The 13,561-nt window shown below is 36.0% G+C and overlaps 2 protein-coding genes across 3 annotated transcripts in view; one reads left to right on the top strand and one right to left on the bottom strand.

Annotated features, from left to right (window-relative positions):
- The window catches only part of LOC126106571 (mitochondrial 2-oxodicarboxylate carrier), an 81,462-nt gene extending 76,442 nt beyond the window's left edge, over nucleotides 1–5,020 (top strand). For both annotated transcript variants that reach the window (XM_049912915.1, XM_049912914.1), the window contains exon 8: nucleotides 1,354–5,020. In XM_049912915.1, coding sequence (XP_049768872.1) covers nucleotides 1,354–1,474 — 121 coding nt within the window. In that variant the 3' untranslated portion in view covers nucleotides 1,475–5,020. The remainder of the gene's footprint in view (nucleotides 1–1,353) is intronic.
- Nucleotides 5,021–6,633: 1,613 nt separating this feature from the next.
- The window catches only part of LOC126106520 (vam6/Vps39-like protein), a 119,525-nt gene continuing 112,597 nt past the window's right edge, over nucleotides 6,634–13,561 (bottom strand). The window contains exon 17 of the mRNA XM_049912848.1: nucleotides 6,634–7,744. Within this exon, the coding sequence (XP_049768805.1) occupies nucleotides 7,678–7,744 (67 nt within the window). The 3' untranslated portion in view covers nucleotides 6,634–7,677. The remainder of the gene's footprint in view (nucleotides 7,745–13,561) is intronic.

Raw genomic sequence — 13,561 nt, 5'->3', positions numbered from 1 at the left:
ATCAGTCATTCTTGGGTAGCATAGTTGCTGGAGCACTCGCCAAGGAAAGGGAAAGGTCCCGAATTCGAGCCTCAGTGTGGCACACAGCTTCAGTTTGCCAGGAAGTTTCATATCAGCTGTGGACAGCAAATTTCATTCTGGAAACATACACTCGGTTGTGGCTAGGCCAAGTCTCTACAATATCATTTCTTCCAGGAGTGCTAGTCTTGGAAGTTTTGCAGGAGAGTTTCTGTGTTCTGTGTAGTTTGTTAGGTAGGACATGAGGTACTGGTGCAAGTACAGCTGTGAGGACAGATCATGAGTCGTTCTTGGTAGCTCGATTGGTAGAGCACTTGCTCACAAAAGGCAAAGATCCTGAGTTCGTGTCTCAGTCCGGCACATGTACTGATGCAAGTAAAGCTGTGAGGATGGATCATGACTTGTGCTTTGGTAACTGAGTCAGTAGAGCACTTGCTTGCAAAAGTCTGGAACACAATTGTAATCCGCCAGGAAGTTTCACATTGTTATGTATGGCTTCAGTAAGGAAAGGTGGGTTACAAAGTGGTGCAGCAACTGTCGTCATCGTTAAGCTGGACAGGAGCAGAAATGATTAGTAAACAAAATAAGCAGACGATTTACTTAAGTCGTGTTTCTCTAAGCATACAAAGACTCCTTACAAATAACACAGCAAGAAGCAGAGTCCAGTTATTTCAATGTCAACAAGGAAGAGGCCCTCTAGAATAAAGCATGAATGATAGAGTCCCAGCTGAGACTACCCAGTGTCCGAATAGTGTCATGTAGTGAAGTTAGTCCAAGTGTGAGTGGGCCGTGTGGCTGCCACCGGCCATCCTATATTGTGGCAGCAGTGGGCACTCGTGGTACAGTGCCATTGGTGGCATGGTTTAGTGGGCATGCTCCAGTCCGGATCCCACATGACCACTATCAGCATCTGACAGGAACTTGCAACTCTGTTGCCAACTTTGACGCCTGTGGGGTGCTATCGATACGTGATACTACACATAGCTGCATGTTCCGCTGCAGAGCAAAAGTTTCATTCTGGGAACAGTGTTTCATTCTGGCATCATCAATGACAATGCCTTTGTCGCCAAGTAATGTAGACTGTGACATTATTACGATTGCTATGTGTAAATGAAATCGATACAGTGTGTTAATAGACAGTACGACATGGAATGCCTGTGTCGGTCTGCAGAGATTCACCTTAAGATGACTGTTGGATGCACAGTTGAAATAGTGGTACTGAATAATGACTAGCTGCAATCCTGAAACATCAAGTATTCAGAATTCTGGCAAAAGTTAAAGTTTCCATTATATGTAGCTTAATGAGTAATAATCAATATAAATTTTCTGTTCCAGATGGAGAGCACTTTACAAGGGATTGTTACCGAAAGTCCTCCGCCTTGGTCCTGGTGGAGCTATTATGCTGGTCGTTTATGACTACAGCTATAACTACCTCAGTACCAGATTCCCCGATTAGTGTCTGTCGCACGCTGTATCAAAACCTAGCCCTTACCTAATTCTTTTTCCATGCCTAACCTTTGCTTAATGCCATGATCTGCTATTAGAAGTGTGCAAATATCTGTCGCATTGATTACATATATTCACTTTAGCGTACTGCTACACTAAACAACACTAATATTTGAAACCTGACTTTCTTTTATATCCTTTCAGAATATTAAGAAATTTGTTAACTACAAGTTAGAGCCATATATTTATTAATTGCAACTTTAGTGTACGTAATAATGTCTTCGTAATCCCAAATGTACACAGAAACCCCTCTACCCATAAAACCAAAAATGTTACCTTACAAGCTGCAAAATGGCATCTGTTTCCTTCTTTTCTGTTATAGTTGTTTCTCTTGCAAAAGCGAGAATCCAGTGATATAGGCAGCAATTATAAAAATCTGGACAGCTGTAAATTATACCAATCCATTTCGTTTAAATTACAGAACATGAACTGAGTCAAGGAAAAAAAACAGCCCATTAGTTATTTGTTGGTCTAAAATAACAACTTATAACATAAAACACAACTTTTCTTCCTTTGATAATGCATTGGTCAGTTCACCATAGTTTTACCTCTGATTTTTCTTTACTGCCAATAGTTAGAGCAACAGCAGTTCAAGATTTAACATCAAACTTTATGATGACATTTTTCAAAGTTTCCATTTTCTTTTACTTCTAGAAAATTACTATTTTTTATTCAAGATTATATTTATCCATAACTAAGTTAACTCTGCTTCAGAAAAAAGTAAATAAATAAAAAATTTATTTTAAGATATGAAACAGAAGTAATATAGCAGCAGTTTGATTCTTGTATGTTGTTGATAACTTCCTGTGCTAGTAATGCTCCTTGTTTCAAAAGGTTCCAAATAAAACCTGCTCTAAATTTTTTACTGCAGCATCTACAAGAATAATGAAATGTATGAATTATACTAGTCATCAAATACTGAATTTTAAATGCTGGTCATGTAACATTCCTTCAGAATTAATAATTTTATTTACACAATTAAGAAACTATATTTGAACAGGCTAAGCTAGTGTACTGAGGATCTTTTAATTCCTGCTTTCTATAAGTAATTTTGTTAAGTTTGGGAGCAGAGTTTATATTTAAAAAATTCTTTTTGTGGAATTTGACAGCAATAATTTCAGGAAATTCTAGTCAGTAAAATCATACTGATCTGAATATATATTGATCTGAATATTTTTACAATGCTATTATTATTAGGCAGATCTATCTGTGCATCACTTATTCATCTGACACTCACTAGTGACAATCAGGATTTTTCTATTTCCATGTCATCACAAGCCAGTGAAATTTAAATGCAGGCATGACACATTTTAGTCCTTTTAAAGTACACTCTACATCCAAGTCCCAGTTTCATCATCCATGTGTTCACTTTTGCCGTGTTTCGTTTGGCTGTTTCTTTCTTGTAAATGTCTTACAATTCACTTGGTATGATCCCTTGTGCTCGTGCTGTTTTTGCAGAAAATTTGTTAGGATGTTAAGGTATTTCCATGTTTGACAAATGTCAAATTTTCTTCCTGATACCAAAACAGCTCCTATGGAGTGGTGACAATTTGTGTGGATGCTACAAGTGTTCTGGAATAGTGTGTGTGTATGTGGCTTGCTGGATTTGCAACCTGTGTAATGGCAAGATGATAGGTTTGCTTATGAAGTTAACCTGAAACATTAAAAGAGAAATACAAAACATATCAATTGTACCTGTTGCTCATAAGAGCTAAGGAAAAGGCATTTTATTGTATCTCAATTAATGAAGTAAAGACTGAAGAGCTCCATAATTTGTGATGCTATTTTAAACTATGTGATGTTCTATTTAGTTTTATCAAGAACTGATGATTATGTTTATTTTTGCAGTATAAACAAAATTTTGGAAATTCATGCTATGAGTGTAACTAAGATAATTAACTACCCATATTTTAACTGTCTTGCAAGGGTGGTTAAAAAAAGTTATAATGTCGATTGTCTTAGAATTGAATGCTCATGTTGCCAAAGTTACTGGATACACAAAGCATACAAGTCTCATTTTTGTACATTGGGATATAGAAAAACTGTTTGAAGTGTCTGTAATCTTAAGTTTTTTTTCTCAATTTAAACTAACATATTTTGCATGTAAAAGGAAAAGCTAATTGTCTTGGTACTAATGCATAAATATTTTGCAGATAGTCATCATTTTATGTTTATGTAGGAACAATTGTATTTGTTATTAGTTTTCAGTTTTAATTACACTTGCTGTAAATTCATAAATCTTTAATGAGACACAATATATGGAACAAAAGTTCCTGATTTAATTTTGAGACAGAAATGACAGGTACAGGGAAGATCAATTCAGGTGTTTGTTCTTAAAAAGCTTGATCATTTTTCAAGAAAATTTTGAAAGATGGAATGTTGTGCTACTAAGTATTGAGTCTAAAAATTAACAAAACACCATTTTGGCTTTTATCTATCGATTTATATAATGTTCCTCATAGAGATCGATACTGTTTAGTGCACAGAGATAGATAGTTGACTGATAGATTTGTAGGTGTCATAAGATTATTGGTTATATTACTGAGGGTAAAGTGCCTGCAAATGAATGAATATAAGATGTGATATGCACTGGAACTAACACACAGAGAATGAAAAGTAAATAGTTAACCTTTTCACAAATCATGCTTCCGTTCTGTACTATTGTTTCTTTGTGCCATTTACTAAGACATTTGTTTCTGAAAACATTATCAAACTCATATGCTCAAGTTCTAATATGTGTTTATATGGGCTGCTACTGTAAAACAAAGCAATGTTTAAAAAACACAGCAGATATTTCACATTTATCATAATGATGACTTTATAGTATGTGCCTTATCAAAGTGTTTTGACAAATCTCTTATTCTATCTTTAGGCATAACATTTGTTATTCTTTACAAAATAAGGACTGTGCCAAACTTATATAAGTCTGATGTGGATCTTCACAATATTAAGCCAAAGAGTTAATAACTTGCTTATCAATGATCAAACTTTTGAAAGTTAATAATAGACACAATAATAGCACTTGGCAAAATTTAATAATCACCAACATGGACAAAAATGAAGAAAAATATGCAGGATAATTTATGTTGAAGTGACAAGCTGAAAGGATGTGCCCAGGCAGGAAGATGTCAGATTCTGAGAAAAAACTTGCCATTTATTTTATTTTTTGCCTGGGAGTGAATGACCTTGCCTGTTTGTTTTGTTCTAAAAGATGGAGAAAACTTTATTTTTGTCAAGTGCAGTCATTCTATCTTTCACTCAGTTTGAGCAGTCTTACTTGACATGTATGTTATGCTTTATATATGTTAATGATTTGCTCTACTGCCTTATAATTGATGCAATTAATTCTGTGATCATCAGTTGACAGGGGCTACTGTAGAAGGTGTATGCATTGAACATTGTTGTACTGTTAAAGTTATGAAAACATTTTTATATTGTGTTGTACAAAACTGCAGTGTACTTTGTGGGAACATAAAGAATTTTCTGCGCTACAGAAGGCAACTTTAATTATTGTTTTATCACAATTGAAGTATATCCTGCCATCCTCTGCTCTTAAAACTTTAGCTGCACGGGAAGTGCACGTGTGTATTCAGCTCTTTCAGTACGATTTTGTGAGCCACGCTGTTACAGCATTGGATATAATTTCTGGGCTGATTGTATGAGGGTGTGCTCATAAGCAATACCTCTGCATTTTTTATGTGAAAACTCTTAAAATGTTTTAAAAGTCCTCACATTTGTTCTTTAAGTTTCGCAAAAATAGGATGGGGCCAAGTTGAGACAGTATGGACGATTGATGACAGTGAATCTAAGGGATCAGATTGTTGTAGATGCAGTGTTTGTGTGTAGTCTGGCATCGTCATGCTGAAGGAATGGTGCTCCATGTGTAGATGATGTTTTCTGGTTAGAAACTCAATTACAGCAAGCTGTTTCTCACGCACCTACATAGTTGCATTACACGTCACCACATTAAACGCTACAATTCGGAGCCCCATGGTGGCAGAGGGTTGCAACTTGTACCTGTGGAGTGGGAAAATTGTCCAAATAATATACATGCAATACCTCAACAGAAGGAGAACAGAATAAAATTTTGGAGGCAATACTTTTCAACACACCCTAGTACATCAGAAGTCACTATTTTCCTTTCAAATCTTTTTCTGTTTCTCTGGAACACCATAAGTCACATTTTACACATTCTCAAATCTCACCCATACACTTACATTGCATCTTCTCGCACCAACAATTTTGTAACTATTTTTGTGAGCTCGTATATTCAACCTTGCTCAAGATGACAATGACTAATGCAATCTGTTAATGATTGTTATCCAAGTGTCCAGACACACATGTTCCCATCGTGATGCTGTAGATAAAACCGGAGCTTCTGAAAAGATGACATGGTGACACTCCTGTACCTAGTGTTGTTGCTGGGTGCACTACCTGTCAGCATGCGTCCCTCTGATGCTGTGTCAAAGGAAGCCACAAAAAAGGTTGCTGTTCTCACAGTCCATCATGTGGTCAAAAAAAATTATCAGTAAGTTTCTCCTGTGTTTATAACACTGAATGCGATTTTTGTGTTTCCTGTGGAATATACATTGAATGTAAATTAAAACTCACTTGTAAATTTGGTTTCTGGCTTTCACGTTACATTCTTTTATTACTCTTAATTATCAAATAATACTGGTCCACAATTATATACAGAAAAATTGGAAAATCACTCATGACTGGAGGGTTAAGTAGTGAACGAGGACTCTGATACTACCTTCCACATCTTTGTTCTTCCTCTCGAGTCTGACAACAGGTGGAACCCTCTCCTTTCCAACTTTTCCTAATGATTCCCTCTTTCCTACCTGAAGAAAGAACACACAAATTCTGAAAATTAGGATTTGATTTTCTACAGTACTAGGAATTTTGCCACCTAAAGGTAAGCCATTATGCCTTCCCATAGTTTAATAGATTTCTCGTGATACTGTGCAATACATCTGCTGCTAGTCTCTTGTTGAGTGAGTCATTATTTTTATACACTTACCCCAGTTACATTTTATTTGTGTGAAGGTTTCAGAACTCACAGTGAAAAATATTCATCATCTGAAATGAGAATAATGAAACACACACTTAAAAAGAAGCTATAAACAAGTTTTTATTTCCAATATTTTTCTCACTATACCGAGTCATAAATACGAACATGCTATCACATGCAGGCTTAAATAAAGTTGCTGTTTTATTACTGAACATGTGAGAAGCTTGAAACTGTTAACAACAACAACGCTCCCACTGGTACAAATTATGAAACACTGGGCAGATGCTCTTATGAAGTCGCTTTTCCGCACAGGCAATGATGACTGTTTAAAATGTTTGTAGCAAAAAATATAAAAAAAAAATTAAAATGGAAGAACTGGTTTACTCTGCCCAAAATGTGATAGAGCATGGCCTATATGTAACAGAAACTGTGGTGGAAAAAGGCACTTTGCTGCTTCTCTCGTTCATGCAAGTTCTTACAGCTATACAATATAAAATTAAAACATTTTATGTGTAATTGTCCTAGTTTATCAAAGATTAACATGCGTGATAACTTTTTAACCTATTAACAAAAAATAAAGTCTTTCACAAAAAATTTTAATTGTGATAAAAATCTCAACAAAAGTGTCACAATAACAAAGATCTGGATGTCCACAACTGGATGTAACAAAAAAAAATGCTGAACACTTTATTTTTCCCAAACAAACTTATTAGGAAAGCATTAATGTACCTGACAAAGATTCACACGGCACCTATTTATCTGAACATACATGATTTCTACAGTCCTTACTGCATATGTTAGAAGCTGTTGTGCATTTGAGGTGCAAAATATAACCAGATCAATTACAACTTGACTCGCAGTGTCTTGGCCAAAATATACAGGCTCTAATGCCATAACATGAGGCCCCTCCAACTTGACTAGCTTCGGTTCTCAAATACATGCTCCCCTCAGAGCGCTAACTGTAAACTGCCGTAAGCTACCGAACAGTATTCCCACAAACTGGTCTACATGTATTCTGCCAAATCGACATGTCAGCAGATACAGACCTGTCTGCCCACTTTTAGAATACAAAGAGGTACTCGGTTTGCATTTTCACAAAGCTTCTGTGATGAGCACAAAGACAAACCAGGCAGTTTCCGCTAAGTAGTCCGCCTCTCCTGGCACGAGTAATGGACTATGTCACCATTCGGGTACCGAGCAAAGGCACTGGAACAGAGAAGAACAACACTTAGATATGCTATGGCAATTTAAATGAAATTAGTGGTAAAGTTAGCATCAAAATTGGGAACTACCTAGCAGACGAGGTAAAGGAATTCTGCCAGCACAGATGCAAAATAACTTATGAAAAAAGTAGCAAGGAGGACAAGCGGACAATCACACGTAAAAAGAGAATTCTCCTCAAAGTAAATCTGTGAGTATCACCTCTAGCCCTTGTCAAAAATGGAAAGTCCAGGATGGAATAATAATGTGGAAAGGACAGACCACTACTCACCATAGTGAGTCACTTGAGCTACAGACAGGTACAAAGAAAAAGATAGCTTGAAATGTTTTAGATTTTGGGCAAGCGCAACTCTCAAACTTTTTTTTTTTTTTTTTTTTTTTTCATTATTTCTGAAGAAGGACAGTGCCTGAGAGATAAATCATTTACAGCAAGCTTTTTAATTGTACCTGTCTGAACTCAGCACCACCTCTACGTGGTGAGTAGAAATGTAGCCCTGGGGGAGGTCACCAAAGGTGGGATCGACATGTTAAAACCATCTATACAGAGGTGTAAATTTGGCTCCATTGTGTGAAACCTTAGGTCCTTTCATCGTAGTGGGCCCTTATTTGCAAGTAATCGATATATAAAAAAAAAGAATGTTGTATTATGCTCTAGAGCCTTAAAAATAATATCATTATGCAGAGTGTCAGTGTAGTGAAGTGTGTAGAAGGTTGTGGGTTTGAAACCTGTCAGATGCTTTGAAAATTTTATTTTTTAGTCTTTATTGAAATGACTTTGATCATTACTTTTAGTCAAATAACTGGTTAAAAATAAATTTAATTTCTAATACTTTCCTGCATCATTTTCTCAGCGTATTGACTCTTTCATTTACTCTCACTTTTTCTTCCTAACATTCTTTTTCTGTCTGGAATCTTTGTGCATATGATTTTCATTTCTTTCATTTATCTATCATAATATTTAAATGTTTGCAAATGGGAATCTACCGATTAAAAACAAAGGACAAAATAATCTACTTCTGTTGGCCGTGCAATGGTGCAAAAATGTATTTTGTGTTACAAGTTGTACATTTTTTTGTACAACAATCATCATAGAACATTCAAAACATAAATTATTGTTGCACTGTGGACAAAATAATGCACTAGGATTTAAAGAAAAGAAGGGGTTATTAATAAAATGAACTTCAAGTAAAATGAGGAATGGAAATAATGAATGCAATAGCAATAGAACTGACAAGGATGGATCGGGAAATTCTGGGATGAACTTGATCAACTAGTAAAGACCATACCAGACACTAACAGTAAAATTCTGCTTGGACACTGTAATGCGAAGATAGGATGAGAGAAGAAATTTCGAGGTGTGGTTGGGGAATGGCCAGAGCATAAACGGTTAATTGAATTTTGTATTAAAAGTGGATTGGTTTTGAAGACAACAAGGTTTAAGAGAAGACCACATAAGTTAATGACATGGAAATGCCCTAATGTCAAGCTAGGAGAGTTCCAGATAGATCATGTGGCCATGGATCAGAAATTCCATTAATAATCAGATATATTACGAGAGACCAAGAATACCTTTAAGTGACAATTTAGAACCCACTGTCGATCGATTAAAAGCCTTGGGTGAAGAAGTAGCTCCAGTACGGAAACACAAGAAACACGCTCGGTGGAATGAGCAATGCGATGTAGCGATTCAACATAGACATAAGGCCTGGTTAAATGACCACAAAGGAGAACTGAAAGCTCCAGGTAGGAATTAATAAATGCTAGACGATCAACCACCAAAGAAATTAGAAAGATCAAAAGGCAATTTCACAAGGACTCGCTAAAATCCATCGAGAATGCTTTCAATCGCCACAAGACAAGAGATTACTATCAGACATTCAAACAATACCAGTCGAAATGCACTGCACCTACTCTTATGATGGAGGATACAAATGGGAAGGTGGCACATAACAATTATGACAATTCAATGATATTGGCTAAATATTTCAAACAGTTACTAAATAGCGCAGAACCTGAACATCATTTGGAATTTGACACCTATCCAAGAAACAAAATGCATTTAGAAAGGGTTTTACCACCACATTCAGATGAAGTACAAGCAGTGACTAACTCACTCCGGAATTAAAAAGCGGCAGGTGAGAACCAACTAGCGGCAGAACTTTGAAATACGCAAATGTACAAACTATTCTGAACTTACACAAACATCTTACTGACATTTAGAATACTGAGAAGTTACCAGAGGAATGGAATGTTGCAATAATCCATCCACTACACAAAAAAGGAGATAGATTGGATCCAAATAATTATAGGGGTATATCCCTACTGGATATTACTTATAAAATTTTTTCCAAGGCTCTGTATTTCAGAATTCATGAACAGCTTGATTGTCAACTAGGCGAATATCAAGGGGGCCTTCGTCCAGGAACGAAGCTGTCCTGATCAAATTATTAGTCTCGAATCACCTTTGTCGATTTTAAAAAAGTCTACAATAGTATCCATCATGAACCTCTACTGTCAATTCTTATAGAATTTGGTTTACATCAGAAACTTGTCAACCTCGTTGCTGTCACCCTTCAAAACACTGAACCTTTTGAGATTCATACTGGCCTTCGACAAGGCTATGGATTGTCTCTATTATTGTTCAATTGTGTGCTGGAGAAAATCGTGTGAATGGAACAAGATGTGCCCGCCATCTGTTGATATTGGAAGAACGATTTGACTTAACTGCCTTGCATTTGCAGATGATTTGGTGCTGTTAGTAAACAAAATTGATGAAACAAAGGTACTGATAGAACAACTAGAATGATTAGGGGCGAAGGTTGGATTGCAAATTCCATTTGAGTAAACAGAAATGATGCCCAGCTTCCCACTTGACACATCCCATATCATACTCCATATTGATGAAAAATTAAAGTAGTAAAAAAGTTTAAATATCTTGGTGAGATTATTACCTGGAATGCTAATGAAAGAGCATCAATAGATAGAAGAACATTAAAACTACAGCGAGTGCAGAGAAGCACATGGGCAACCTACAAAAAATGATCTCTCTCTATAAATGTTAAATTTCGGCATTACTCCTCCCTCGTTAAACTGGAAGCAGTGCAAGTGAAACACTAATCAACCTAAATACTCAAGCACCAACTGACAAATTTCAGAAAGTCGATAGATGAATACTCCAAACAATTACCAGTAAAAAAACGTCAAGTTAATGGGCAGTGGAGAATTTTGCCCAATTCAGTGGTGTATAAAGAACGTTAACCCATTATTGATACAATGCGGAAAAGAAGGATTGCATTTTTCAGCCATATATCTTGCCTGCCAAATACTAGAATCCTGAAGCAACTTTTTCACTTATTTCTGGAACAGTAATATCAAAAACATCTGGTATAAAGAAGTACAAAGTGATCTGGATAAATTGAACATCGCCACACACCAAATTCAACACAGAGAAGAGAAACTATTTCTGAAGAACAAATACACATGGCTGACATTCAAACCATCAGAACAGAAGAAGTATGTCATATCTGCAAAAGAACGAGCAGCCAGATCACAGCGAATGAAGAAATTTTGGAAAACGAAGAAATGGCTGACTGCTAAGACCTAAACTTAATCATTGTAGATTCTATTATATTATGTTTGATTTTAGTGTTCCAATGTGGGCGAAAACTAGGTAAATAAATACCACATATGAAAATATAAAATGATCAAACATACAAAATTAAGTTTTTATATAAAAATGATTAAAATCACATTGATAAAGATTCCAAATGAAAAAAGAATGATAGGAATAAAAATGAGAGTAAATGAAACAGTTAATACGATGATTAAAATGACGTGACAAAAGACTGGAATTAAACAGGTACATTCAAGCCAATTAATTGATAAAAATAATTATCAAAGCAATTTCAATAAAGATTTAAAAATAAAACTTTCACAGCCATTGAGGAGATTTGAAGTCGCAAGCTTCTGCACTTTAGGACTTTATCTTAACCTCCGTGCTACACCATCACTTTGCCTAACGTTATTATTAAGCGTATACAACTTCACTTTTTTGTTGAAAGTCCACTTCGATGGAAGGGCTGCACGGTGACATACAACACCAGGGATACTAACCTACACTATTGTATAGATAGTTTCAAAATATCGGTCCCACTCCTGGATCCTCTCCTTGCTAGTTTCAGAAATAAATTGTTACCTGTGGGAAAACCACAAACAAGAGAATCTAAGGGTTTGAGATGTGTAGAGAAGATTTCGGACAATGAAGTGGACTGATACGAAATGAGAAGGTTCTCCACAGAACTGGTGATGAAACAAATATAATGAATTTAGTGAAACTAAACTTCTAATTGTTGTCATTTATAGGTCCTGTAACTTTGACTTCAGAGCACTTCTGCTCAAGCTAGAGAGGGTTCTTGATTCAATTTATAGGAAGTACCAGAAATTAGTTACATGTGATGTTGGTAGATCTCCTAAATTCATATGATGTGATGCAGACTGTTTTTTTCCAACTAGGGTGCAGGGGTACAGTAGCACAGTCATAGACAATATTTTTATTAATTCTTCATTACTAGATCGGCATTCTGTTAGTAAAAGGGTGAATGGCCTTTCAGACCATGATGCACAAATTTTAACACTAAAAGGCTTTTGTACTCAAACAAATGTCACATATAGTTAGAAACTATGTAGGAAAGTTAATCCAGGGAGTATTTTAAACCTCGACAAGAAACAGGAGTGGCAGGATGTTTATAGTGCTAATAACGTTTCTCATGCTCTCTGCAAGTTGCTTTCCATTAGAATGTTCTGAATGGGGTACTAGTAATAAAAAGCAGCCTGGGTGGCTGACTAGTAGGATAAGGATATCATGTAGAACAAAGCGGAAATTATATCAAAATGTTAGAAATAGTCACAATCAAGCTACAGTAGCCCATACCGTAAGTTGCTGAAAAATGTTATTGCGAAGGCAAAGAGGATACGGTATGCAAATAGAATAGCTAATTCACAGGTCAAAATTAAAACCATATGGTCAGTTGTGAAGGAAGTGTCTGGTCAGCAACACAAGGTCGACGATATAAAGTCAGTTCGTAGTAAAAAATATTTATATTACTGATAAATAAGATATATGTTCAGCATTTAACAAACATTTTCTGAGCATTGCTGGTGAATTAAATAAATATTTAGTTTCTACAGGGAATCATATAACTCTCGTGGCAAATGCCTTTCTGAGATTGATGTCTGAAATACTCCTCTGTGATACAGGCAAGGGTGAGATTGAGTCAGTAATTAAATCTCTCAAGACTAAGGACTCTCATGGATATAATGGAGCGCCTAGCAGAATATTTAAGTACTGTGCTGCACATGTTAGCCCTATATTTGTAATTTTTCCTTTAGGAATGGTCAGTTTCCTGAACGATTGAAGTACTCAGTAGTAAAGCTGCTTTATAAAAAGGGAGAAAGGGAAAATGTAGACAATTTTAGACCTATTTCTATGCCATCAGTGTTTTTACATTACTCGATTTGCTATCAAATGTACAGTTCGGCTTTAGAAGTCATTTAACAACTGAAAATGCTATATTCTCTTTTCTCTGTGAAGTACTGGATGGGTTAAACAAAAGGTTTCGAATGCTAGGCATATTTTTTGACTTAACTAAGCCGTTTAATTGTGTTGATCACAAAATATTGCTCCAGAAGCTGGACCATTACGGAATACAGGGAGCAGCTCACAATTAGTTCACCTCTTACTTTAGCAACAGACAGCAAAAGATCATTACTCACAGTGCTGAGAATGGCTGTGATGTGGGGTCT

The sequence above is a fragment of the Schistocerca cancellata genome, chromosome 10 (assembly GCF_023864275.1).
Source record: "Schistocerca cancellata isolate TAMUIC-IGC-003103 chromosome 10, iqSchCanc2.1, whole genome shotgun sequence".
Classification (NCBI taxonomy): domain Eukaryota; kingdom Metazoa; phylum Arthropoda; class Insecta; order Orthoptera; family Acrididae; genus Schistocerca; species Schistocerca cancellata.
The sequence above is the reverse complement of the archived record's forward strand: the minus strand, read 5'-3'. Positions and strand labels throughout refer to the sequence as shown.